Source organism: Electrona antarctica (assembly GCF_951216825.1).
Source record: "Electrona antarctica genome assembly, chromosome: 22".
Lineage (NCBI taxonomy): Eukaryota > Metazoa > Chordata > Actinopteri > Myctophiformes > Myctophidae > Electrona > Electrona antarctica.
The window spans coordinates 9,797,086-9,822,549 of NC_136805.1; the positions used below are offsets into that span (position 1 = coordinate 9,797,086).

At 41.8% G+C, this 25,464-nt stretch overlaps 1 protein-coding gene across 4 annotated transcripts in view; it reads left to right on the plus strand.

The window, feature by feature from the left end:
• The first annotated feature begins 1,655 nt into the window (after positions 1 to 1,655).
• Positions 1,656 to 25,464, plus strand: part of sap30bp (SAP30 binding protein) — a 29,874-nt gene continuing 6,065 nt past the window's right edge. For 2 of the 4 annotated variants that reach the window (XM_079493295.1, XM_079493296.1), the window contains exons 1-4: positions 1,656 to 1,842; positions 4,585 to 4,706; positions 18,244 to 18,286; positions 23,264 to 23,352. In XM_079493295.1, the coding sequence (XP_079349421.1) occupies positions 1,749 to 1,842; positions 4,585 to 4,706; positions 18,244 to 18,286; positions 23,264 to 23,352 (348 nt within the window). In that variant the 5' untranslated portion in view covers positions 1,656 to 1,748. Of the gene's footprint in view, positions 1,843 to 4,584; positions 4,707 to 12,099; positions 12,145 to 18,243; positions 18,287 to 23,263; positions 23,353 to 25,464 lie in introns of all 4 variants that reach the window. The other 2 variants (XM_079493298.1, XM_079493297.1) reach the window with 2 other exon arrangements.

The following is a 25,464-nucleotide window of genomic DNA, read 5'->3' on the forward strand; positions in this document are numbered from 1 at the left end:
AATAAGGTACCACCTTGAACCTTGTTTAATTGCCAAACTAGACGTATCATCAGATAATGAATCCTTTCTGCACCTCTTCTACCTCTTTAACCCATTTTGACCTGAGATCAGATTCTAAAAATGTCTTCTGAAAAAGCTATGTTTCTATGTCAGTCGTTTTTCAAAAATAGCAGACCTACAAGCTCGTAGCGCGCCACTCGGTGGCGCGCTACGAGCTTGTAGATCTGCTATTTTTCAATAGCTAAAACATAACATAATGCTAACACCAAAAGGGGTTCCCACCCAAATTAAACTGTGTGCTGATGATGATGTTGATTTACTACGTTGGTAATGATGATAAACAGAATGAGTTCAGTGGGCGGCCATTGGTGGTTAGCAGTTTAACAGTATAGTCCAGTCCTTTGAAACTCATATGATCGTTTGTCAATCTGCCAATCTCCCCAGTGTTCCAGATCGCCCAGACACTGCGGACTCACCTGAACAATGGACACAGTGGATCCTGCTTCGTCTGCAGAACGAGCCATGGGCATTGGGTGGCATGGTGGTCATTGCATTATTTGTGCTGGGAACTCTTTCTCTGGGCATCTTTGCTCTACTATATGGATGCTGCTGTGCCCCGAGAGAGAAGAAGCAGCAGAAGATAAAACAGATGAAGAAGAAGAAGAACAGTGTGATTTAGATGTTGTAGGCCCTACGTGTGACACAGAATACCACGATGACTGAACCATGACTTTGAATGAATCAGGAATTTGGCGGCACCTATGTATCTATGTTGGGCCCGTCTTTTAGTATTCTAGATAGAATTCCCATTTTGAATGTAATTTTCTATTTTGAATGTAATTTTCTATAGTATTTGCCTACTTTCAAAGGATTAGTGTTTGCTTTAAAGCCAGCTAGCCGCTTTCTCTCTTTGTTTAGTGTTATTTAGACTTGCAATATTTCAATTTTATTTCTCAAAACAGTCAAAGATTAACAAGGTCCTGTAATAAATCAATTGCTAACAAATAATTTGTTAATATGTCTTTGTGTCAGTCAGTGGTGAGGATGGTTAAGTTGTACCAAAACCAGCAGCACCCCAGTCCATGACTCCATCATCAATACAAATGAGAGCGAGAGAGAGAGAGATAGTATAGCAGCATCCAATTGGAAAAGACAAAGACACTGATACAGCATCAAATGATAAATAATGTAGGCCTAATGTGTATTGACTGTATTCACATGTATTCTCTTATCAATCAGAATTTGTTTCAACGGAAACACCAAAGACTCCTCCTGTAAACATAAACATTTACAAAATTACCCCAGGGGCATAATATGATGTCAATATAACGAATAATAACAGGCAAATACCTATTTAATTAATATTTTTGACCATATTGGTCATTCACCATTTCTTGGCTGCAGGCATAGCACTATGCCATTCTAATGATTATTTTACATGACGTTTTTTGGCTTTCTACTGTCATTTTACATTAAAATGACAATTTGAACCCCAACAAGAAAATAAAGAACTTACCTAACAAATAAATACGTTATAACCATTTAGGCCCTACATTATTCTATTTTATTTTAACTTAGCAAACATTGTTCAAATGAAAGAAAAATATAAACAATCAAGAGTAGACTACATTTCACAAACAAGAAATGAGCGCATGCGTCGTCCGTTTTCATAGTCACTGACGCCATCTCTGTGCGACCTTGTTGCATTTCGTTTATGCGACGCGTGTAAGGAGGATCTAGAGACAGAAATGGCGAGTGCTAAAAGGAGTGCACTTCTCTCATCTTTAGCGGCTTATGGGGACGATTCTGAGCCCGATTCAGAACCCGAAACAGACGATCCAGGTACATAATATGAATTGCAATCATCTAATTAAAGTGAACTGAAGTCAGGGGGGAAATTAACGTTCCTTTTTCGCCCAAATCGTGTTAGCTACTGCTAGCTAGTTGCTTGCTACCACTCACAACTTTCACAAGTCACAACAAGGCATGTTCGTTCATTATTTCATTGTTCTTTACACAAAACAAGAAGACAATCAAGACATAAGAAACAAACACATTACAAAAGGACATTTGAATACATTTAAAAATAGTTATTATTAAACGTTTCTGTTACGAGAATAGAAAACAAGGTTTGATTGATTGCATTTTTATTTATTTATTTCACAGTATGTAGAATGGGTACATTTCAAACGAAAGCACAAGTCAATACAAAAACTGCTACTTTGTGGACGAATCCATGGAAAGCACAAGACTTGTTTACAGCAGGGTTCACCATTTTCAATTCATCATAACAATGAAACTGGAAATCATCAAGAAAGTAAAATAGGGAAAAACATGTACAGTATGGGAAAAAGAGCGAGCGTACCTACTACCTATGTTCCCAAGGTTCTATGTTCCCCACCATGCAAAAAAGGTTCTTTGTTCAGTCTTTGAACAATCCATTGAACTTTAGGCCTGCCTAGGCTACTTAAACTATCTAGTCTTAGCCAACTAAAAATGAACACTGGCATAAAATAAACTAAAACATAATTACTCAGACTCTTCAACAAAGATGGCAAAAACAAACATTTTTTATTCTGTACTTTACTCTGTAATTGTATAGTACAAAAAAGTCCTTAAACCAGAAACCTATAACGCAAACCCTAAACCCTAAGGTAAGTGGGGAACATAGAGAACCTGGGGAACATAGGGATGCCCCCGAAAAAGATGTGGGTGGGGGGAACTCCAGTTTTAAATTGCAGCTTTTTGAGAGCGGTTTTGAAGGAGTCAAGGGATTCATATATCTTAATGGCTGTTGGTAGGGCGTTCCACATTTTAGTGTCATAGGAGCGAAATTAATTTAATCCCTTGTTTGAGCCGAATCTGGTTTGCACGTGGTTTGTTGAACTCCCTCTGGTGTTGTGATGAGTGTAGACTTCGTTGACATTTAGGAAGTATTTACGGTAGACAAGTTCAGTAGTTTCCGTTACTTGGGTTGGGTTCACCAGTTGTGTATGTGTATTTATCCGATTTAACAGTTTTTATTAGGTTTTTATAGACATGACAAACAAGACATACATACATAACAATGACACATACACCAGACTGGGCAATGTGTATAAAACGAGTGGCGGGCCTATCGTGTTGAGATAGCATAGGATGAACACAACCATCATGAGACATCAAAAGAGTAGAGCAGCAGCGCATGGAGAGCAGTAGTCAAACAGAACATAAATATGAACATGAAGATTTAACAATTTTCTAATTGTACTTACGAATTCCATGGCTCCAGACTAAACTTTTAGTTGGTTGCATTGGTGTGCCAAATATTTTTCACCAGCATAGGTGCACCCTTAGAGTATATACTCTAAGGGTGCACCTAGCCTTTGATCAAGACCATCCTAGATGTATTTTGATTAGTCAGACTCTATAAAATACATATATGGTAGTCTTGATCCAAGGCTACGGTGCTATAAGGTGCAGTGGTGAAGCCAATTAAAATCTTTAGTTGCGGTCATGCTGCACTCGACTGGACAGATTTGCACCAATTTAGGGTTAGTGTTTGGCAAATTTTGCGAGAGAAACAAGCAACCAGGTCTATGAAAACAAACCCAAAATAATCTAGGCAAGGTCAGTCAAACTTTATTGTCTTTTATTTATTGACATTTTCATGTCAATTCCCATCTGAAGATATGTTGTGCCATTGGCAGTGACCCCCTTAATAGATTTGTGTATTTTTTCAAGACATACCAGATCTACAAGCGAGTGAGCTTGTAGATCAATTCAGTTATTTCCAAATTGAAATAGCTGTATAGCTGATGGGTTAAAGTGGTTCAACTGAAGCAAGCCCAAATAAGCAACTGCATTAGAAATAAGGCAAAGAAGAAAGGCACCTTCCAATATTTGCAAACAACTTTGCAGAACAAACAAGCACAAAGTCACAACATTGGTGCACATCTGGCCGTTTAAAACAGCAAGAGCATCGCTCGCAAGTTCTTCCTGTGACTATCTCTAATAATATTCCAATGCAAATGCATCTACACCTTTTGATAAAATATGTTTGTGCCAATGTGCCTGTAGAAAAACTCACTTTACTTTAGCCTTTCTTAAATCTAAACAAACAAATGTCGGGAGATTAGTCCAGTGCAGTCCACCAGCCTTGTCATGGCTCTAGATTAGAGTATTCGAAAAAGCTGACAATACTGGTTTTTATATTTGGTGGGCCTTTTTCCTGCATTTTATTGATGGTGTATATATGGTGTATAGTATATTATAGACAGGAATTGGGGGGGAGAGATGGGATGCGACACGCAGCAAAGGTCGTCGGGATCGGGATTCAATTCAGCGATTTCCTAAAAGAACAAGGCAGCTAGAGTCACTGGAAAAGTGGATACACAAGGCAATCTGAACTTCACTTGTCAGATTGGTTGTAACTTATAGCTGAGCATTGCTCACTCTCATTGTTTAATGTTGGTCTGCATTCTGCATTGGCTTGTCAGAATTAAATCACACATTGTGTTTGTCCAGGAGTTGGCGTTAAGATTCTTCTCCATTCACTGCGATAACGTCTATCTAACTCATTCATCTGCTCATTCTGTTCCCAAGAAGAGGACCGTGGAGGGGGCCTAGTCTCGTCAAGTTATGGTGATGAAGACGGGACCCTGCTGGTCGATCCCGATGATAGGCGATCTGGAGATGAAGACAGTAGAGACAGTTCCCGCAACTCGGTTAGTGTTTGACTTTTCATTTCTCGGTTCCCTTGTTTTTGTCACTCATGAGTCATGATCAGGGCTTGACGCTTAGCATTTTTCCAAGTAGCACGTGTGCTACTAAGTTGAAAATTCTAGTAGCACACAAATTATTTTAGGAGCACGATGAAAAGTTAGCAAATAATGTGTTTTTGATACAGCTTTAGTCCCCACACGTCTCAATATTTGCCATTGACAATGAACGGAGAAATTAGGTCAAAATTCAGCTAAATATGACATACATTAAACATTAAACGCCATTGACATTGAAAGGAAAATTTACGTCATATGTAAACGAGCAAATCAGCTAACCAATCACAGGCAACAGGCATTCTGATTGGCCAGTATGAGATGATTCATGATGATGTATGATGATAAGAGTGCCCCTCACTTCACACAGGTGTGATTTTTCTTTAATAAAGTGATGTGAGGCAGGGGCGGGCAATATGGCAAAATATTATATGACAATATCTTTTCAGAAATGATCACAATATTGATATTCATCTGGATTTTTTGTTGTTTTTGAGTGGTGCAAACCACTCCAACAACTGGCTTTGTACCCGTGTTTGTTCGTACCAAAAAAACGAGCATGGTTACTATGGTCACTGACATTACGTCAGACCACAGCTGATCAGGCTATATAAGACCTTGCACCACTCAGTTCACACGGGTGTGATTTTTATATAATCTATAGCCTAATCAATTTGTTTTTATGCTGATAGACTAGTATTGTAACATTCTCCTTGGCTTTGACTGCTTCAGTTCAGACAAAACAATTCGTACATATACACCTCGGCGTGGTGGAAGGAGGTGGTGGGGGGATCTTTGCCTTTTTTCCGTTGCTCGTTATGCAGGCCACTGACTAATATGTATCCAGCGGCAGCCAGGTGACAGGTCGGTCATTCGTATTGCGCTGCGCAGCCTGCGCACACACTTTTGTAAGCGAGGTGCTAAGGGTTGTTTTGGTTATCAATCAATCCGTCCACTCCATGTGCGTGCGCACGTGCACTCTTTGCGTGCACGGCTGCACGCTGTTTCACCCACGTTTGGTAAAAGTTATATCGAGTGATGTTTGAACATTCCAAACTTTCCAAATAAGTTTAGTATTCAACGTGTCAGGGTCCAAGCAACTCCTTCTATGCTATCATGCTATCCTGCTGCGTTCGCTGCTGACAGGGAAGAGAACTGAGCAGCCAGCAACACAGGGAGGGGCGGGGCGGTGGGAGCAAAGGGGACAGATCTTCAAATGAACGCTGCATTGAGCCTCGACACGTTGTTAGCTTGTAGATCTGCTCTTTTTGGCGAACGACACCGCCATACTAAGAAATATAAATTTAGGTATAGAACCGCGACTATAGAATGTGCACTTGCCTTGTCTTTATCACGATTGAATGGTCAAATTCTGTAGTCGCACCGGTGCTACAAATTGAATTTTACAACTCGCACGGTGCTATTTTTAGTAGCATATGCGAGTACCTAGTCGCACTGTCGAGCCCTGGTCATGATACTTGCTGAGAAGAAGATAAGATTGTTAAACTTACACATCTGGCATTATCTGTTGAGCTTTCACTTAGGGATGTGTAAAGGTGTCAAAAATGAAAATCGATTAGCATAATTCAATATTAATCGATAATCGATAAATCGATAAATAATTCTTCCCCCCAAGGGTTACCTAAGTCAAAAAAGTTTGGGAACACCTGATGTAGATGCTTAACAATAATTTTAACTCTTGAGAGTTAATAAGGGTCCATTTGGTTACTAACTCCATCTTTTAAATGAGGACCACTGGTGGTCCCTGGACCAGTGTTGAGCCAATTGATCACCATAACAACCCCAGCCTAGGCCTGATTAGGTAAATTCCCAACACCTGCTAAATCCTCCAAACATGTATCTTGATTGGAATCAATCTCCACTCACACTCAATGACTCACACTCCTCATGCAGCTACAGACACATCCCAGGCACACTTTGGTAGGCCTATAGCCCTGTCCTGTTTGGATGACAATATTGCCTTTCCAACAGATTAAAAAAAAAAAAAAACGATTATCGATTATTAATTTTCATAATCGATTTCGGGTCCTGTTAACGATAATCAATTAATCGATAAATCGGACCCATCCCTGACACTACAGATGTGTTTGGTGCAAAGCCAGGACAAAAAGTTACTGCAATTCGTTTGACATTATGTCAATAAGTGCAGCACGATTCTTTCTCAAATGTGAATGTCGACATGGCCGTGAGAAGATATTTACAGTAAGAGGTGCTGTATGTTTAGCACGTGCACGCGCCTCGTGCATGTGCATTTTCGCGCGGAAAAGTGGCTTAAACTTTCCCTCTCCACACGCATGAGCAAAATAACACAGGCAACTAGAAAAAGTGCCCTTCAGGGCACAGGTCTCCACCAGGAGGATAGGAGTGTGTGTGTGATGTTTAGGAGCAATATAAACGTGTGTGTGTGACGCGGCTTGGCCTGTTGTAGCGCCACCATGAGGCTGATTTGAAAACTGTCAAGTGGCATTTCTTCCAAAGCCTAGTGGGAATATGCATGAACAGTTTCACCACAATTGGACGCGGCGTTGAGTAGTTGTGGCGATTTGTACAAAGCGGGCTACTTCTGAAAAGTTTAGAAGCCAATCGTAGCCAATGAGGGTGGATTATGAGAAATCAAACAAACCCGTCTTGATCACATGACTATGAAGAGCATGTGTACCGATTTGTGTGAAATTTGGATAAAATCTGAAGGAGTATCCTTGGCCTCTAGGGAGTTGGCATACAAAGTTATCCACAGATCCGTGCAGTTAGAGGTAAAAACACTTTTCGGCCAGTTATAGCGCCACCATGAGGCTGAGTTGAAAATGTTCATGTGGCATTTCTTCCTCGGCCTAGTGGGAATGTGCGTGCACAATTTCACGGAAATCACACGATGTGTTCATGATTTGCAGAAACTGAGCACTCCTGCGAACTTTGGAAGCCAATCTTAGCCAATCAGGATGGAGTCTGAGAAATCTGAAAGACCCGTTTCGTTGAATGGCTCTAGAGAGACTGTGTACCAATTTGCGTGATGTTTGGACAAAATCTGTAAGTGTACTGTCCAAAAACTTGTTTTGCACAAAGCCGCCTCCTGGTATAACAGGCCGTTCTGGAAATTTTGGGGCAGAGGTTCATCGTTGGCATCCAGGGAATGTGTGTGCAAAATGTGGCATCGACCAGGTTAACGGTGCCGGAGATTAGCTGTTCACAGACGGACGGACGGACACACACACGGATGGACGGACGGACGGACGGAGTGCAAAACATACTCTCTCTCCCCATGCCTTCGGCCTGGTGGAGACAATTAACCAGGATAAGGCGCCGATACTGGGATACAGCATATTTATTAGGCCTAGTAACAGAAATCTGTTCTGATTAAAATTATTATTATTTTTCCCGTTCTGTCCGAGGGGGGGGGGGGGCTGTGCCTGGGGGGGGGGGGGGGGGGGGTGCTCCAGCCCCCCCAGCACCCCTACTTCCCTCAGCCATGATATGTTGATTTTCCTCCACAAGAATTGAGATCAAGATTCTCACTCGATTCTTGTTTTTTTCCATTAAAGTTACATTCAGTGATTTCACTTCATTCAAATACCACTTATTTTTTCTTTTTTTTGGGATAATCCTCCCTACTATAGAGTGTGCTGACCATATAAGGAGTTTCTCCCTGTCGCCAATGAGCCCCTGGGGTCAAAAAACCCTAGTTTCAGTTTTGGTGGCGGGTGGCAAAGCCTTCATCCAATCAGGATGAGAGGGGCCTTCCTCCAATCATGATCGAGCCTTGGTGCACATGCTGTTGGCCTGTTGCACTTCACCCCACTGTAGAGCGTGCATGTGCACATTTTGTTACCGGGGTGGACTGGGTGGTTTTCCAAATCACCCAAATCACTGAATGCTCCTTTAAACTATTCATTGTCTTTAGTCTGTAGTTGCATTACATTACTACATTCAAAATGTGGCACCTGGAGCCAACTACTGTGGCTTTAAACGGACAACATCATAAGTGCTTGACTTAAACCTCTCTTAAAACAGAGTAACTAAAATTATTTGGACAGCCAACTAGTGCTGCACTAGCCTGACACTCAGCCTGAATTTTCATTTCGTTTCACTCCATTATTCAGTCTGAAAGCCCTCCCTACTACAGCCGTTTCTGAGATGGGCGTTGTCAAAGCGGCAGTCTTCGGTGATTGGTTCATACCAACCAATCAGAATAGTAGGAAAGCAGATGACGTTGTTGTCAATCATGAGGCTATGGCTAACCCGTTTGCTAACCAAACAAACCACAGCCAAGTGAGCCAACGAGCGCTACTAGCATGTAAACAAAAGCGGTAAAATATGTCGGATGATGATGTTTATAAAACCTGTCGTTTCTGTAAAGAAACTATTTATCATACGCCGATTTAATAGCCAGATTGATACGGTCGTGTGTCACCGCAGTGGGGGCAGCCATGTTTGTTTGTGTCTGGACGGCGCTGTTGTTTTGACGTCATCGAGTTGAAACGACGCTGATTCGTCGTACAGATTTCCAACCGAGTCTCAGAGCTCCTTCGAGAGCGTCACCAGACCCTGAATCGCCTGAATATATTTTTTTAATGGGCGTGGCTAGCGATTCAGGGGCTGGAGCCAGGCTAGTGCTGCACGATTCTTGCTCAAATTTAGAAATGAGATTGCATAAGTGTCTGAATCTAGATCTCGATCTTTTTTCGATGAATTGTGCAGCACTAATGTCAATATGAAATTGTGATTATGCTAACTTATACAGAATCCTTTCCCACTGGCATCCACTGGGAATGTTCTGGCAATGTTCCATGTTGGTGTTATGTCGGAAAAGGAGCTAGTGTCGCTCACCATTTTATTTCAGTCTATCTTCCCACTCTCGACCTTGTATCATTTTTTTTTTAATTTCTATGCAGCTGGACTTGGAATGAAAGCGTCAGATTGGGTTCGACTCCTGATCCCGACGGCCTTTACTGCATGTCACTCCCCCATCTCTCTCCCCCATTTCCTGTCAGCCTACTGTCTGTCTCTCTACAAAAAAAATAAATAAAGGCGAAACCGCAAAAAAAACATAAAAAAAGAAAGAAAAGAATATATAATCAATTGCCTAAATACGTTTCACATTCTCTTAATGACTTCACCTCTAAACAGCCATGGTGATCTTCTATCAATGAAGTACTAAACCAGACCAATGTTAGTGTAACTGAGAGATTCACAGATTGTTTCGATAGATTATCAACTACAATGGAATTACTTTAACAAATTGGCATTTCCTTCATTGCTCAGTGTTGTGTAGGGAGTGGCCGGTTGAGAGAGAGAGAGAGTGAGCAATGTGTCTGAGGCGGTGAGGCTCATGATCGGAACAAGGAGTCAAGTTAGCACTTAGCAGTGGCTGTGATAGTATGAGTTCAGTGGAGGATTTCTCTTCATCCCAAATACATATTTTATTGTCCCCAAATGCCTATTCTTACATGCTTTAAACACTCATCAGTGTTGTGTAGGCTTCACTTTCATCCATGTGGAACTGGGAACAGAGTATAAGAACGTATCCATAAAGGAAGGCTGTTCACTGCCTTTGACAGCCGTTAATATGGATTCCATGGAGTTAAATTTTTTTTTACTTTGACTATGAGTGTGTTGTTGAAGAGCACAACTGTTTTTAACCAGTAAAAAGTTCCCACATACTTGGTCCCCTCCTCTTCTCCCTCTACACCAGGGGCCCTATCTTGCACCTCGCAATACCCCCTATGCCTAAACTGTTTGTATAATTGTATAATGGTGAAAATTGCAGATTTACATCGACACGTGGTGAGCTTGTAGATGGGCTCTTTGAACTATTTAAATTAGTTTAGCACGAGATAGGGCCCTAGAATGATCTCTTAGCCGAAAATAGCCAATCTACATGCTCGTATTGTGCTGTGCTGTGAGCTTGTAGATCTGCAACTGTTTTGCACACACAGAATTGGAACCGTGGGGTTCATGTGGTAATGGTTTCTTTCTTTCCAAGACCACTAGACTTTGACATCAGGGCTCAAAAGTTACGCTTTTGGTCCTGCAACTGTCTAGAATTCTAGTTTAATTTGATTTAAATACATTTTTGATTAGTTCGATTATTTGTTAAACCCCTAGTTGATTTACTTTTTGTCTTTTTTGATGTTTGATAAATAAATGCATGCAATACAAATGCAAACCTGTTTCTTATACTTTGAACATATCTCATAGTATATAATTAAGCAAGCACAAATATAATAGATATATTACAGATTTTTAGGGGTATCATCTACTACATGTCCATTCATATCATGGCAAACCAGTGGAAATCAAGCTTGTGCAGAAGACTGCCATTTTGACAAGGATTGAGATCTATAAAACAGAATCGGGCAAACGTGCAGATTCATACAGTAGGTTATGATGATGAAAAGAATGGGCCGGCGCTGCATATTTCTATCTTGTGTGTACTGTGTGCACAGTACAGTACGCACAGTTTTTCATGCAAGCATTTTGATGACGGTGAGATTTTCTTCTCCCCTCTGTGTGGGTCTCTCTGATTGATTTTGTGTGTGTAAGCGCTCGTGTGACGTAGCGCGGAGCTTGTGGGTGCCGCCTTACATTTGTTAAAATTATATATTTCCATTGTGCATAAATGTAATGATGCGTTTGTCTACTGCCCCAGACCCCGTCAGGTCAGGTGCTGTTTTTATTGTCCCCGGGATAACTGTACATCCTTCATGTTGCTTGTCGTGTGAGAGTCTTGCGTTTGTCACAAACGCTGAGGAAGGCCATACAGGCCGAAACGCGTCCCGAGGTAAATAAAATCATGTAAAAGGACATACAATGAGTGCTGGCATTTTCTTCATCTCTACTTATATCTTCGAGCCTTGCACCTATAAGGATTTTGTTTGAACCTGGAGTGCTGCGGGTTGTCTGCTATGGCAGTACTATTCTCTCAGTGTGAGAGTCTTGCATCTATGCAAGTGGATCATGTTCGATGTGGTGCGGCCCGTGCGGGAAATACAGTATTAGGCTCCTGGATGTTGGGCCTGTAATGCTGTGTGGCCCCCCCAACCCCCACCACACCCCACCCCACCCCTCCTGATCTCATCTCGTTTTAGTACTACCTACAGTGTTACCCGGGAACCCTTTTGGTGTTAGCATTATGTTATGCTTTAGCTATTGAAAAATAGCAGATCTACAAGCTCATAGCGCGCCACCGAGTTGCGCACCAAAAGGTGTTTCTACTGACATAGAAACGTAGCTTTTTCAGAAAACTGTCAGGACGTAGAAGACAGTTTTAGAATCTGATCTCAGGTCAAAATGGGTTAATCTCTCTGCATTTTTGTTTTTATAGGACATGGAAGAATCTGACGAGGGGAGACCCGCAGATGATGTTAAGGTATTTGAAACCCCCCACTGCTGTGGGACGGTTTTGACTACGGGGTGGGAATAGGAATTCGCCACCGCTGTTTGTGTAGTATTAATTTGTCACTTTGACTAACCACATTGCAGAAGAGAGCGAGGAAAGCATGTTGGCTCACTAGAGGGTGCTGTGGTCTTTTGAATCTGCAAACTGGCAGTTTGCAGGCCCTTGCAGGTAATGCCTGGCTGGTCAGTTGCTGCTTTTGCTGTTGGTATTTTCTTTAAGGTGATTATTCTTGCCTCGGTGAGGCGAGGGCAAGACTTTCATAAATCTGAGTAAATTGTGTGTTTTACTTAACATACCTATCTTAGCTCAAAAGTCAAAACACACAGTTAGGAATTGTGATTACAATAATAACCCCACCATTAGTGTTTAATGAGTGTTTGAGTTGGAAGGCTGTTACATGGAGATCATGCCAGCTTCCTGCTATACTGATTGGCATGGGTCACTAAGGTGAGGGTGGGTCACTTCTAAAAACAAAGAAACAATACAGTAGTGAGGATGTGTGCTCTATCACGGATGGAAAATATTGTTTGCCGAGTCATCGATTTTTTTAGTGAGATATATTGCTTGTTTTTTTTAGCATGTCTCATTCTAGATGTAGAAGAGGTTTATTTGTTCAACAATAAGCCATATTGATAGCTGCAGCACTATTAGCTATTGCTAATAGAACTTAATATTGGCCTGAAGTATAACATGATTCCTATTTCCAAATTGTTCTATACAATTATTATGAGATTTTGGTACTGTACTGACTTGTTGTCAGTAATAGGTCATGTGACTGAAATGACATATTATTCAGTCACATTAAATCAATGCAACCAAACATCTGCATCGTCTGAGACTGGCTGTTCTTTTAGTTACGCAGCCCTAGTAATAACTTGGCAGGCATTTATGTTATATCTGCAGCAGTGTAGGGAGTCTGGACACATTTATGTTATATCTGCAGCAGTGTAGGGAGTCTGGACACATTTATGTTATATCTGCAGCAGTGTATGGAGTCTGGACACATTTATGTTATATCTGCAGCAGTGTATGGAGTCTGGACACATTTATGTTATATCTGCAGCAGTGTAGGGAGTCTGGACACATTTATGTTATATCTGCAGCAGTGTAGGGAGTCTGGACACATTTATGTTATATCTGCAGCAGTGTAGGGAGTCTGTGTTATATCTGCAGCAGTGTATGGAGTCTGGACACATTTATGTTATATCTGCAGCAGTGTAGGGAGTCTGGACACATTTATGTTATATCTGCAGCAGTGTAGGGAGTCTGGACACATTTATGTTATATCTGCAGCAGTGTAGGGAGTCTGTGTTATATCTGCAGCAGTGTAGGGAGTCTGTGTTATATCTGGAGCAGTGTAGGGAGTCTGTGTTATATCTGCAGCAGTGTAGGGAGTCTGTGTTATATCTGGAGCAGTGTAGGGAGTCTGTGTTATATCTGCAGCAGTGTAGGGAGTCGGGACACAACGTTTGTTTTTGCCTAGTGTTGACAGATCCAGTTTGTTCCAGAAAGCATTCATTAGTGGACAGATATAAGGAGGAATGTTGTCACTTGCTGGCTTCTTCTTCTTTATTTTACTAGCTATGTATTGGCAGAACTCCACTCGGAATGTCCTCCGACCTCTGTCTATTCCATGCACGTCATATCCTAGCTAGGGCTTTCACTTCTAGTGATTTTTACTAGTTGACTAGTTTCCTAGTTTACTAGTCGACTAGTTTCCTAGTTTACTAGTCAACTAGTCTACTAGTTGTTTAACTAGGCCTACCTATTATGTAAAAAAATCACACCCGTGTGAACTGAGTGGTGCAATCCCCCCCCACCCCCCCCCCCCCCCTCTCTCTCTCTCTCATTAGCAGGCAACAGTGCAGCACTATCTCTCTCTCTCTGTTTCTGGCACAACAGCGCCACTTTTGCCCCTACTGGTACTCATGAATAGTCACATAGTCACATAGGTGAACGAACACATAGGTTAACACGGACATTGCTAGTCCTTAAAGTGGTTGCACCACTCAAAAACAACATTTTAAAAAAATGGTTGTACATTTAAAAACTGTGTACATTGGTGACTATAACTGTAATCTAGCTGATCTTGAGGCCTACAAAAACAGGGAGAGAAAAGAAAATCTTGTCAACTAGTACCAACAAGATCGACTAGTGGATTTACTAGTCGACTAGTTAAATAGTCGACTAGTTGCTTAAAGCCCATATCCTAGCTACAGTATATTACTGTATGTGTCAGTACGTCGAACCTAATTCAAGTTAACTGTAGGTAATGTGTAGTTTTCTGCACAGGTTGAACCAATCTTTGCTGCATGTGATGAGCTTTATCATGTGATTAATAATGATTACTGAGGCTCCAACTATCGATTCTTCTTAGCAATTATTCTATTGATTTTTTTTAATATTCGAGGAGCACATTACAGTGTACATTGTTTAATGTATATATTTATTATAGTCAACTTAAAATCAAGTAAATTGATTAGTCTTATTTTTTTATAATTTATTTTTATTGGGTAACATAACGTAACACGGTGGGAGAGGGCACCATTTTGGTCACACCATAGCTTCTTCACCACTTGAAGTCCAAATGATATAGTTTATAGTTTAGCACTTGGGTCCGTAGTACAAAAAGATAATAAAAATAGATAATATAAAGAGGAAGGGGAGTCATTCAGGGATGACTGGGAAAGTGATTCCCTCTGCATAGGCAAAGAAAGGGTCCCATACTACGTGGAATTTCATGACAGAGCCCCTCATTATGTATATAATCCTTTCAAGCTGCAAATTCTTAAAAATATCTCTCATCCATTGTGTATGGGAGTGCGGGGTGGACGATTTCCATCTCATAAGTATTAGGCGTCTTGCCAATAGTGTTACAAAGGCTATAAGGTCTGCTCGAGATCTAGACGGTGGCAGTTGAGAAATGCCAAACGGCGATCAAATGGCGTTAGGCACTATAAGTGTTCCAGTTAATACTGTAAGTGTCTCAAAGATTTCAGTCCAAAATGTGCTCAGAGATGAACTTGACCAAAACATGTTATCGGTGGCTGCTGGAATTTTTCACAGGTGGGATCAATGTTGTCGTATATCCTTGACAGCTTAGCTTTCGTCCAGTGGGTCAGATGGACAACTTTACACTGGAGTAGGCCATGTCTAGCACAAGCCGATGAAGTGTGAACACGACTAAGAATATCTTGCCAAAGATCGTCAGAGATTTCCATCTCCAAGTCCTCCACCCAGCGCTCCTTTACACTATTCGCAGATACAGAGGATAGAGACTGAATTAAATTATAAAAATATGAAATGATACCTTTTCTCAGCGGCGCCTGAACCAGAAAGTTATAAGGGGCTTTTTTCGGGTTTGTTAGGAAATTGGGGAAACCTGTTACGCACAAAACTCCGGATTTGTAGGTAGCGAAAGAAATGTTGTCTGGGGAGATCAAACAAATTTGAAAGTTCTTGGAAGGAGCCAAAAACATTAATATATAAACCTTTGAATTGTTTGATTCCCAGATTGGCCCATAAAGCAAATGTCCCATCTGATGAGGGAGGAAACATATGATTCTCTTCTTTTTTTCTTCTTTTTTTTTCGTGGCTTTCGCCTTTATTTTATATTTTTCATGGAGGGGTCTGTCCCTGCCAGTCCATGAGTAGGCTGACAGGAAATGGGGAGAGAGATGGGGGGGGAAGACATGCAGTAAAGGCTGTCGGGATCGGGAGTCGAACCCGCGGCACACTGCCAAACTGGATTACCAGCCAAGGTGCCTGGACCACTGAGCCATGGCCCAGGCCAACACATGGTTTTCTATTAGTGGGGCCAGGGTGGAGAAGGTCTGTAGGTCAAAGTGTCGTTTAAACTGATTCCAAATTTGTAGAGAGGCCTTAACTATTATATTATTTGTGTACAGGACATGGAAGAGGTGCAGGAGGGCAATGTACCAGAGCGGTCAGAGATACAGGTCTTGAGGAAAAGGCCTCCATTTCTAACCACTCCGGTGGGGGGCTCAGTGCTCCTGGATTTAGCCAGAGTTGTAGCATACTGAGATTAGCAGCCCAATAGTAGTCTAACATTTGGTAAGGCTATAATGGTTTTGATTTTTGTAAAAAAGTAATCCTTACGGAGTCTAGGTTTCTTTTTTTATTCCAAATAAAATCCAGCTGTCAATCTTTTTAAAGAATGTCTGTGGGAGAAACATTGGTATGCACTGAAATAAGTAGGAGAATTTAGGTAGAGGGTTCATTTTAACAGAGTTAATCCTTGCGGACAAGTTTAGTGGAAGCAGTGACCATCGATCAAAGTCCTGTCGCATACGTAAGTAGGCATGGCTCAAAATTGAATAGAAATTTCTCTAAAAGAGAAAACCAGCACTCACGGAACTCAAAATTGGCCTTGAACAGGTTGTTGAAATCACTTGTAACTTGAAATCCTAAATATGTAAAGCTATAAGCAGATATTTTAAATCGAAAATCATGTAACTTTGGGCTCTTGTACCCAGAGGGAAAAGTTCACTTTTACCAAGGTTAAGTTTGTATCCTGAAATAAAACTGAATGAGTTCAGCGTGTCCAGTGCAGCTGGAGCAGATATGGACAAGTTGGAGAGGTATACCCCTTTTGGTGTTTTACCCGTTCAGGACGGGAACCCCTTTTGGGGTTCTTGTTGCTATGTACACTACAGTATATAACATTACATTTGTGGGATTTTTTTTTTCTCTGAAAAGTCAGTATTTAGAAGGCATTTTTGGTCAGACAAGGTGCAAAATGTGTCTACCTACAAACTTTTAGATCTCTTATTTGTGTGACTTTGAAAATGGATTATTTTAATAGAATTGAGTTTGATTTACCATTGCACCCATAACCATTACACTGTGATACTTGGACCCAATCCATTGGTTGAATGCTTAGTGCATTTGATAGAAGACTTAATTTTGCCACAAAATATGATTTACTGTCCCAACGTTTTATTTTTATACCAGTCAGGACTTTCGTGGTTAATGTAATGGAGGATTAGAATGTATTGAATCACGTAACTAATTGTTTATTGAATAATCTGTGTAGCTTTATTGTGGACATTGGCTTGAATCTGAATGCCACCAAGCATTCGTCATGCATTTGGTTTTTGGTTGCACTTGCTTTGCACGAATATCCCATTGCATCTGCTGGGGCTCTACTGTGTACAGTCTTATGTTATAAATCATTGTGAGCTTGTAGAGCGGCTATTTTCTCTGTCAACTTATGGTCAACTCAAGTAATAGGAGATAATAGTGGTTAATTTGGTGATCTATTCATTAGTTCTGTTTCAGGCAGTGGCTGCCATTATAGCTTTATTGTTGGGATCTCCGTTTCTATATTCCTGCTTCCAGATTTGCATGTCCTTGTGCCTCCCACCCTCTTCCCATCCTTCTGACATGGATCGCCCAGCTTGAAGACACATTCTTTGATGTGCCCATGCAGTTGCTAGGTGACTGTATGTGTGTCTGATGCCATGCCAGTGAATAGGACCACTGTTCCTCTCCTGATGAGTGTGTGTTGTGTTCACAGCGCTGGCGAAGCGGGGGGGGGGGGGGGGGGGGGGGGCTATATTTGAGTGGCCTTTCACTTAAGACAGCCCAGGCGAGGACTTCTTATTTACCATCCCATTTTCTTTCCCATTCGTGTTCTTCTAACAAATAAATAACTCTCCCGACGTCCCTATCAACATCCACTCTTGTGTTATTCTGCTGCATTTGCACTTCTGTCGTATGGTTGCGAGGCACATTCGTATCAAAGAGTTGTTGTTTTCAGCTGCACGTCTTTTCTCACACGGCTCGGCTTGCTCTCTTAATTCGCAACAATGCCACATGCTGTGTGTGCTTACAGCAACCTATTTAAGAAAGTTAGTTCCGTAATTGCTCTCTAACAAGCGACATGACATGTCTGTCTTACACCTTCTTCCAGGACTGTCCTTGTGCTGGAGTCTCCAGTCCAACATTTAGCAGAGATGGTTGCGGGAGACTAATGTACCCCCCTCCCCTCTCTCTTTGTGTTCTCTCTCTCTGTTCTCCCTTTCTTTTTCTTCTCGTCTTTTACAGGAGGTCACCGAAGTCGAAAGGAGAGATCCGAATGAGCTAGTTGGTGAGTGTACAGTGTACTCACTCAGTCATAACACGCACGTAAGCAATGCCACCAGCACATGCTGAATCAGACATCTCTGTTCCCGATGTACACACACCACCTGCATAATAAAGTACACTAGAATTCAAGAGATTCAGATTAGTTCTGAATGCCTTGTCAAGTCAAAAACTCTGTGGCAATTGGGTGTTGGTGCCCCATTAATCAGTAACTCGGACACAATGCAATATTGAGTTATAATAGCCTCTTTGTTTGTCCACTGACGGATTCACGGTCAGGTTGTGAAGATAAAACCTCGTATTGGCTTTGAGTCATGATCAACCCTGTGCCAATTGTGTGTGTGTCTGTGAGCACTCGCTTGCACACGCACACACACATGCACCCACGCACGCACGCACGCACGCACGCAATCGGAACAACAAGGTAAGAGTCATATCAGACAGGATATGAGTAGTGAGATAGGGAGTGGCATTTTATATGCATTGAGGGTACACTTTTCCCTGTGGGTGTTTAAACACATGTAAAACCCTACAACAAAGTGAAGACATTCCCAAAGTTGTAAAAAAAAACATGAATGCTATTTGGAGAGGCGAGAGAACTGGGGTACTGAGGGGGATGTGTCTCACCATTCCATTCCACAGTGAATGCACATAAACTGTATGTGTGACATAATGAATTGGCCTGATTGTCATTCCAAAACTGGATTGGAATGAAGTTCGCAAGTCTCTGCTTGATTCTTCGCATTCTATTATCGCTGCCTATAGCGCCTTAACCCCATTTATTTTTCAATGTTCATTACATTCACCGACCGATGGCAGAGAAAACCATGCCAAGGCTCCAACCTGCTCATTAGGAGCAGAAATAGGGCTTCAGTGTCTGTCTTGCTCAGACACACACACACATCAGTGTTGATTTTGTCTCTTCAATAGTTTTCATTTAGTTTCAGTCACATTTTAGTCACCTGGAATGTTTTGGTGTTAGTCTAGTTTTAGTCGACTAAATATCATAAGATTTTAGTTGACTAAATCTACAGTTGATTTAGTCGACTAAAATGTATTTTGGCGGGCATTGATGCTGTCGTAATGACAGTTTTTACACTTGCTGAAAATAGCCGATCTACAAGCTGGATCTCTTGTCCACTATAGTCCCTTCCTAACATTTTAGTCTAGTTTTTATTTTGTTGACGAAATTGTCAATATATTTAGTCTTAGTTTTAGTCATCATAGCTTAGTTTTCATTTAGTTTCCATTTAGTTTTCGTCAGTGAAAATAGGTAGTCGACGAACATTTTTCGTCAACGAAATCAACACTGACACACACACACACACACACACACACACACACACACAGCCAGGAGGAACCAGGCCTTTGAACCGGGAACATTCTGTTTCCACTACAGTCCCTTGTTGTGTTCTAATAACACATGGGACCTGAGGGCTGAGCTGAGGTGCCTCACTTCACGCCTCCTTCAGAGTTATTATATAGTATTTATCATTCAATTGGATTTGTATTTATTTATTTATTTTGTCATTTTAGTTCAATTCAATTTAGTATTAGTTACTTTCCAGAGCGGGTTTACTTGTTTCAATCGTAATAGTTGTATGTATTTAATTATTGTTTTTATATAATGTGTGGCATATACTGTATCTCAGGGGCAAGATTTTCATGATGGGTATTGCGTAATTCAAACACTTTGAAGTCATGTAGACATCTCAGTCTCAATAAACATGCACAAATGCGTTCCCATGCTTGACTAAAAGACAAGTATATTTTTATTTTAGCTAGTTTTGTTGGTTCACATCATTTCAGTTAACCTAGTTTTACTTAAACACTTAAGCCCTATTATACATCTACTTTTTTTTTTCTTTTTTTTTTTTTTCTAAGCGGAAGAAAGGACATATAAAGATTGGGGGAGGGTTGGTCAAGAACACCCGTTCATGATTCACTAATAGCCTGTGATTGGACACTTGACATTCTTTCAGCGAGGCCTGGCTCCTCCGTCTGTCGGTCCGTTAAATGTCACAGTGTGTCTGGCAAAGGGGCTCACGCCAGCAGGCTGAAGACATCTCTTTGTCTCCACTCTAAAGGGACTGACATTGTCTGTCTGTCTGTCTGTAGCCTGGTTTGACTGAAAACCCCCGGGGGCACAGGATTACGACTTCTAGCTGGTTTTGAGGGGGAGATTTTGAAGATGTGGTATCAGCTTCTGTCTTATTTTGATCCCTTGCTCCATGCCCCCCCCCCCCCCCCTGAATGTGATGTTTAGACTTTTTTTTACCTAGAAAAGAAAGTAACCACTTACAAAGTGGCAGGTAAAGTTTGTAGATTTATCACACACCCTAAATCTACCTGCATTTGTGCTGATATTGCTCTCCCACCCATAATGTTTTTTATATATACATAACAAAGCATAATTTACTTTGTTTGCCTAGCGCTTACTTCGACAACAAGAGCACATAATTAAATCTCCCACTGTCTCATTGGGATTATTATGCTTCCGTAAGTCAAGAAGTCCCTATGGTAGTCGTCATGTATTAAAGTCCCCATGGTAGTCGTCATGTATTAAGTGTGTGGTGGTGACTGAGTTTAACCAAACACTAAAGCTCCTGCAAGCAGCATATGATTCATCAGACTTGCCTAGTCAGGTGTCTTTTTTTTCACTGCCTGAGGACACAGGTTTTGTGTGTGTGTGTGTGTGTGTGTGTGTGTGTGTGTGTGTATATGTGTGTGCGTATATGTGTGCAGCTGTGTGCACGCCGCCTGCATGTACGCGTGTCTCCTTGATGATATTTGGGGGGGGGGGGGGGGGTAGCTAACCTGGGCAAACGCTCCTGCCCCACCTTAATACCGGTAACCCTGCCAGGGCGAGGTGTCTTGTAACTCTGTCAATCTGGTTGGGGGAGGAGGAACACATCTCCAGACAGTTCAGTAGACCCGTCTGTCTGGAGATAAGGGAGTTCAGTGTTGCGCACACACACACACACACACACACACACACACACACCACACACAACACACAACACACACACACACACTGGTTTGTGGTTCCAGATAAACAGCGGGTCAATGGTGTCACTGAAAGTTATTGGAGGAAAGTGAGCAGGTGAAGGTAGCGTGCGTGCGTCTCTCTCTCTCTACATTAGTGGTTTTCAAACCTTTTAATTTCAAGCCCCCCCCCCCCCCATAACTATCGATGTACAAAATCGAACCAAATGAACTTATAAAGGTCCATTTATACACTGTCAGAGTTACAGACCTGTAAGTGTCCATTTCGAGCCTCCTCCTCAAGTAACCCAGACTTAACCCACTTTTGAGAACCACTGCTCTACATACAATTATGGTGTGGTTAACCACTTATACTGTCTATACTTTGACAGAAATAGCCAATCTAGTAGTACATGCTCTCACAGTGTGTGACAGCTCTGCTATTTTCTACTAATGTTCCCTCAAGTATAGGGATGCTAAAGTTCAAGTGGTTTAGTTTAGTTACTGGTATTGTAAAATATACAGGCTTAGCGCCAAACATTGGCCACATTGAACTCTCAGTATTGAGTTCTGCAGAGATAAGAACACGTTGGACAATGGTTTATAGCCTTGAAGACGGCACTTTCCCCGAAAATGTATCTTTCCACCCCCAGTCATGTTTTTACTTGTCGAAATTCTGCACATGATGTCAGCGGAGACGGCTCTCTCATGTGCAGGAGCCAGGTACACACTACATGTCCTTGCACATAATGGACACGGCACGTAGCCTGCACAGCAATTGACAGCTCTGTGAGGCACTCTGAAGGCTCTCTGGCTGATTCGGATATGGAGTGATTTGTGTAACTGCACTGACCCTCTCTAAAATGAGATGCCACATCTCAAGGGGCTATCCTTTCAATAAAATTCTGACCAATAAATTCTGATTTTAGAATGCTGGTTGGTTCTCAATGTAGGGTGAGTGCCCCCCCCCCCAGGGGTCCATGACGGGGTTCCAGACAGTCCCCCCAGCCTAAATAAATTGTTGATAGTGGGAACCAAAATGGACCCTTGCAGTCTGTGACGCCTGGAGTTATAGATATTACAGTGTAGAATCTTTTGAAGAATGCCTGGCTTGCAGTCAGAAAAGCAGAACAAGGAAAGGGAGTGTGTGAGAGAGAGAGAGAAAACAAGGGAAGACGGGAACCTCCCATCTCCGTACAAGCCCCAACAGCCGTCACTCCCGGCACACGCCCTGTTTAACGAGTATCAAACCCAAAGGTACATGATGTCAAAGAACAACAAACAGACCGAGGAATTTACCAAAATATGTGCATCCATTAAGCACGCACTGAACCTTGAACCTTGTTTCTTTATGATAATCTCCATGTTCCATCTTCCTCTTTTTGTCATTGGAGAATTTATTTGAGACGGAAAATGATCATACGTTTGATCATGTGCAGTGATCATGACGGATTGAGAGTTTAATTGAACTTGATGTGACATGTTTTGCGTTGATGTAAGATAAGGTTTGTTAGAGCCTTCCAAATAACCACTTTGTTTCTTATGACGGCTGTAATTTAAGGGATGGAGTGGTGGTGGCTCAGGGGTAGAGTGGCTGGGTGGTAACCGCAAGGTTGCCAGTTTCGAACCCGGGCTCCCCCAGAGCTAGTGTCGAAGTGTCCTTGAGCAAGACACTGAACCCCTAATTGCTCCTGATGTGCCGGTTGGTGCCTTGCATGGTTTCCGTCGCCATCGGTGCATGAATGTGTGTGTGAATGGGTGAATGTAATGCACAATCTATGTGAAGCTTTTTTTTTTTTTCTTTTACTTTTGATTAAGAGATTTGTTTGTATAATGTTTTGTATATCATAAATATGGTTCTGAGAATGGTGCGCTCTGCAGTAAATGGGATTATTTCAGACACCTGCTGATTATTATCTAATAAAAGTCAGCATATACCTGTGAAATACCATTGTGAAAATCCAGAATCTTACACGTTTCTCTCCTTTTCCTATAGCTCTTTTCTCAGAGAAGGTCAGGAACATGTCGCCTGATCAGATCAGGATCCCGCCCGAGCCCCCTGGACGCTGCGCTAGCCATCTTCAGGTATATAAACACACACAAACACACATGTCAAATGTATCGGCCTTCTTAACCCATTTTGACCTGAGATCAGATTCTAAAAATGTCTTCTACATCCTGACAGTTTTCTGAAAAAGCTATGTTTCTATGTCAGTCGTTCTTCGATTTTTCAAAAATAGCAGACCTACAAGCTCGTAGCGCGCCACTCGGTGGCGCGCTATGAGCTTGTAGATCTGCTATTTTTCAATAGCTAAAGCATAACATAATGCTAACACCAAAAGGGGTTCCCGCCCAAAATCGGTTAATGAAATTCATTCAGTGAAATATAGCTGTTTTTAATTATTTATCCTAAGTTACAATACATCACATCAGTGTTCAGCTGTATAGAGTCCTACCTCTCTATCATCTGCTGTGTTTCCCCTAAATTCATTTTTCAGGCCTGGTTGGTGCGTACTGAATACCCTCTAAACGCACGTGGCACATATAGATTGGCATGTTGGCACGGTCAGATGGCACAGCACCACAGACGCAGTCTGCGTTTCATATCTGTGTCAGCATGTTTGTTCACTATATATTCATGATGAAAAACAAACTGATCACACAGAGAGAGTTAGTAAAGAATCTGCATTTTATTTTACCCATTTTGGGCGGGAACCCCTTTTGGTGTTTCAAGCATTCTGTTATAGTTTAGCTATTGAAAAATAGCAGATCTACAAGCTCATAGCGCGCCACTGCTATTTTTGAAAAAACATTAAAATGTGCCTCAAATCTTTCAGAAAATTGTCATGATTTAGAAAACTTTTTTTTTTCGACGTCAGGCCTGAATGGGTTAAAATAAGCAAGTTGTTATTGCTTTTTGAATGGTATTTGGTCTTGGTTTTGGGGATGTTGTTGTCTTGGTGGGTTGGGGGGGTGTTCTCATTGGCCTGTGGTGGCAGACCTCCAGTGGCAGTCATTGTAGTGGAAACACTGCATTCTGTGCAAATATCGATCTCAAGCAAATAAGTTATATATTTGACACATCTTTGTATCACTGCTGCTAAGGCTATATCAATCTATCTGCCAGGCATGTAATTAGACCAGAATGATTGATTATATTGTGTGCAAATGGCTTCAGGGTTTTGATGACTGTGATCGGGCCGGGGGGGCGGGGCTATGTTTTTCATTACTACAGCTCTGCAGCATTGCTGCAAAGTAAGACAGTTGGTAAATGGTGCATTTATAAAGCGCCTTTATCCAAGGCGCTTTACATAGATTGTGCATTACATTCACCCATTCACACACACACATTCATACACCGATGGCGGCGGAAACCATGCAAGACACCAACCAGCACATCAGGAGCAATTAGGGGTTCAGTCAGTGTCTTGCTCAAGGACACTTCGACACTAACTCTGGGGGAGCCCGGGTTCGAACTGGCAACCTTGCGGTTACCATCCAGCCACTCTACCCCTGAGTCACCGTCGCCGCCACAGTTATTTTTTATTTGTTTTTTTTTTATTTGTTTTTTTTTGTGGCTTTCGCCTTTAGTTTATATTTTTTATGGAGGGACAGACAGTAGGTTGACAGGAAATGGGGAGAGAGATGGGGGGGGAAGACATGCAGTAAAGGCCGTCGGGAGCAGGAGTCGAACCCGCGGCACACTGCCAGGCTGGATTACCAGCCAAGGTGCCTGGACCATTGAGCCATGGCCCAGGCCTGCCGCCACAGTTCTTGTGACTGTGAATGTCGCTGCGTGTCTCTGTCTCATATTAGTATTTATGTGACATGTAGTTTCCAGGTAGTAAAATGTACTTATTGACAAATGTACTTGCTGCTGGTTCTGAGAACATGTCGTTGTTCTACAGTGTCAGACATGCAGTCAAGCCTACACTCTGTTTTTGAATCCAGGAACATTTTGTCCCTGCTGATGTTATCATTTTATTTTCTTCTTCTGTTTTTATTCTTTTATACCCCAGCAATAACTCTTCTTGGCAAACGTTTGTGTAAAGAATCAAGATGCCCTCGGGGACTAGAAATCATTGCTGGAGTCAGTCTGCATGACACACGCCCCATTTAAATTAGACCAAGCTTGCTCTAAACTGTCTTCTTTCATTAATGCAAGGCGTATCATCTTATGTATGTTACTAGACTTGT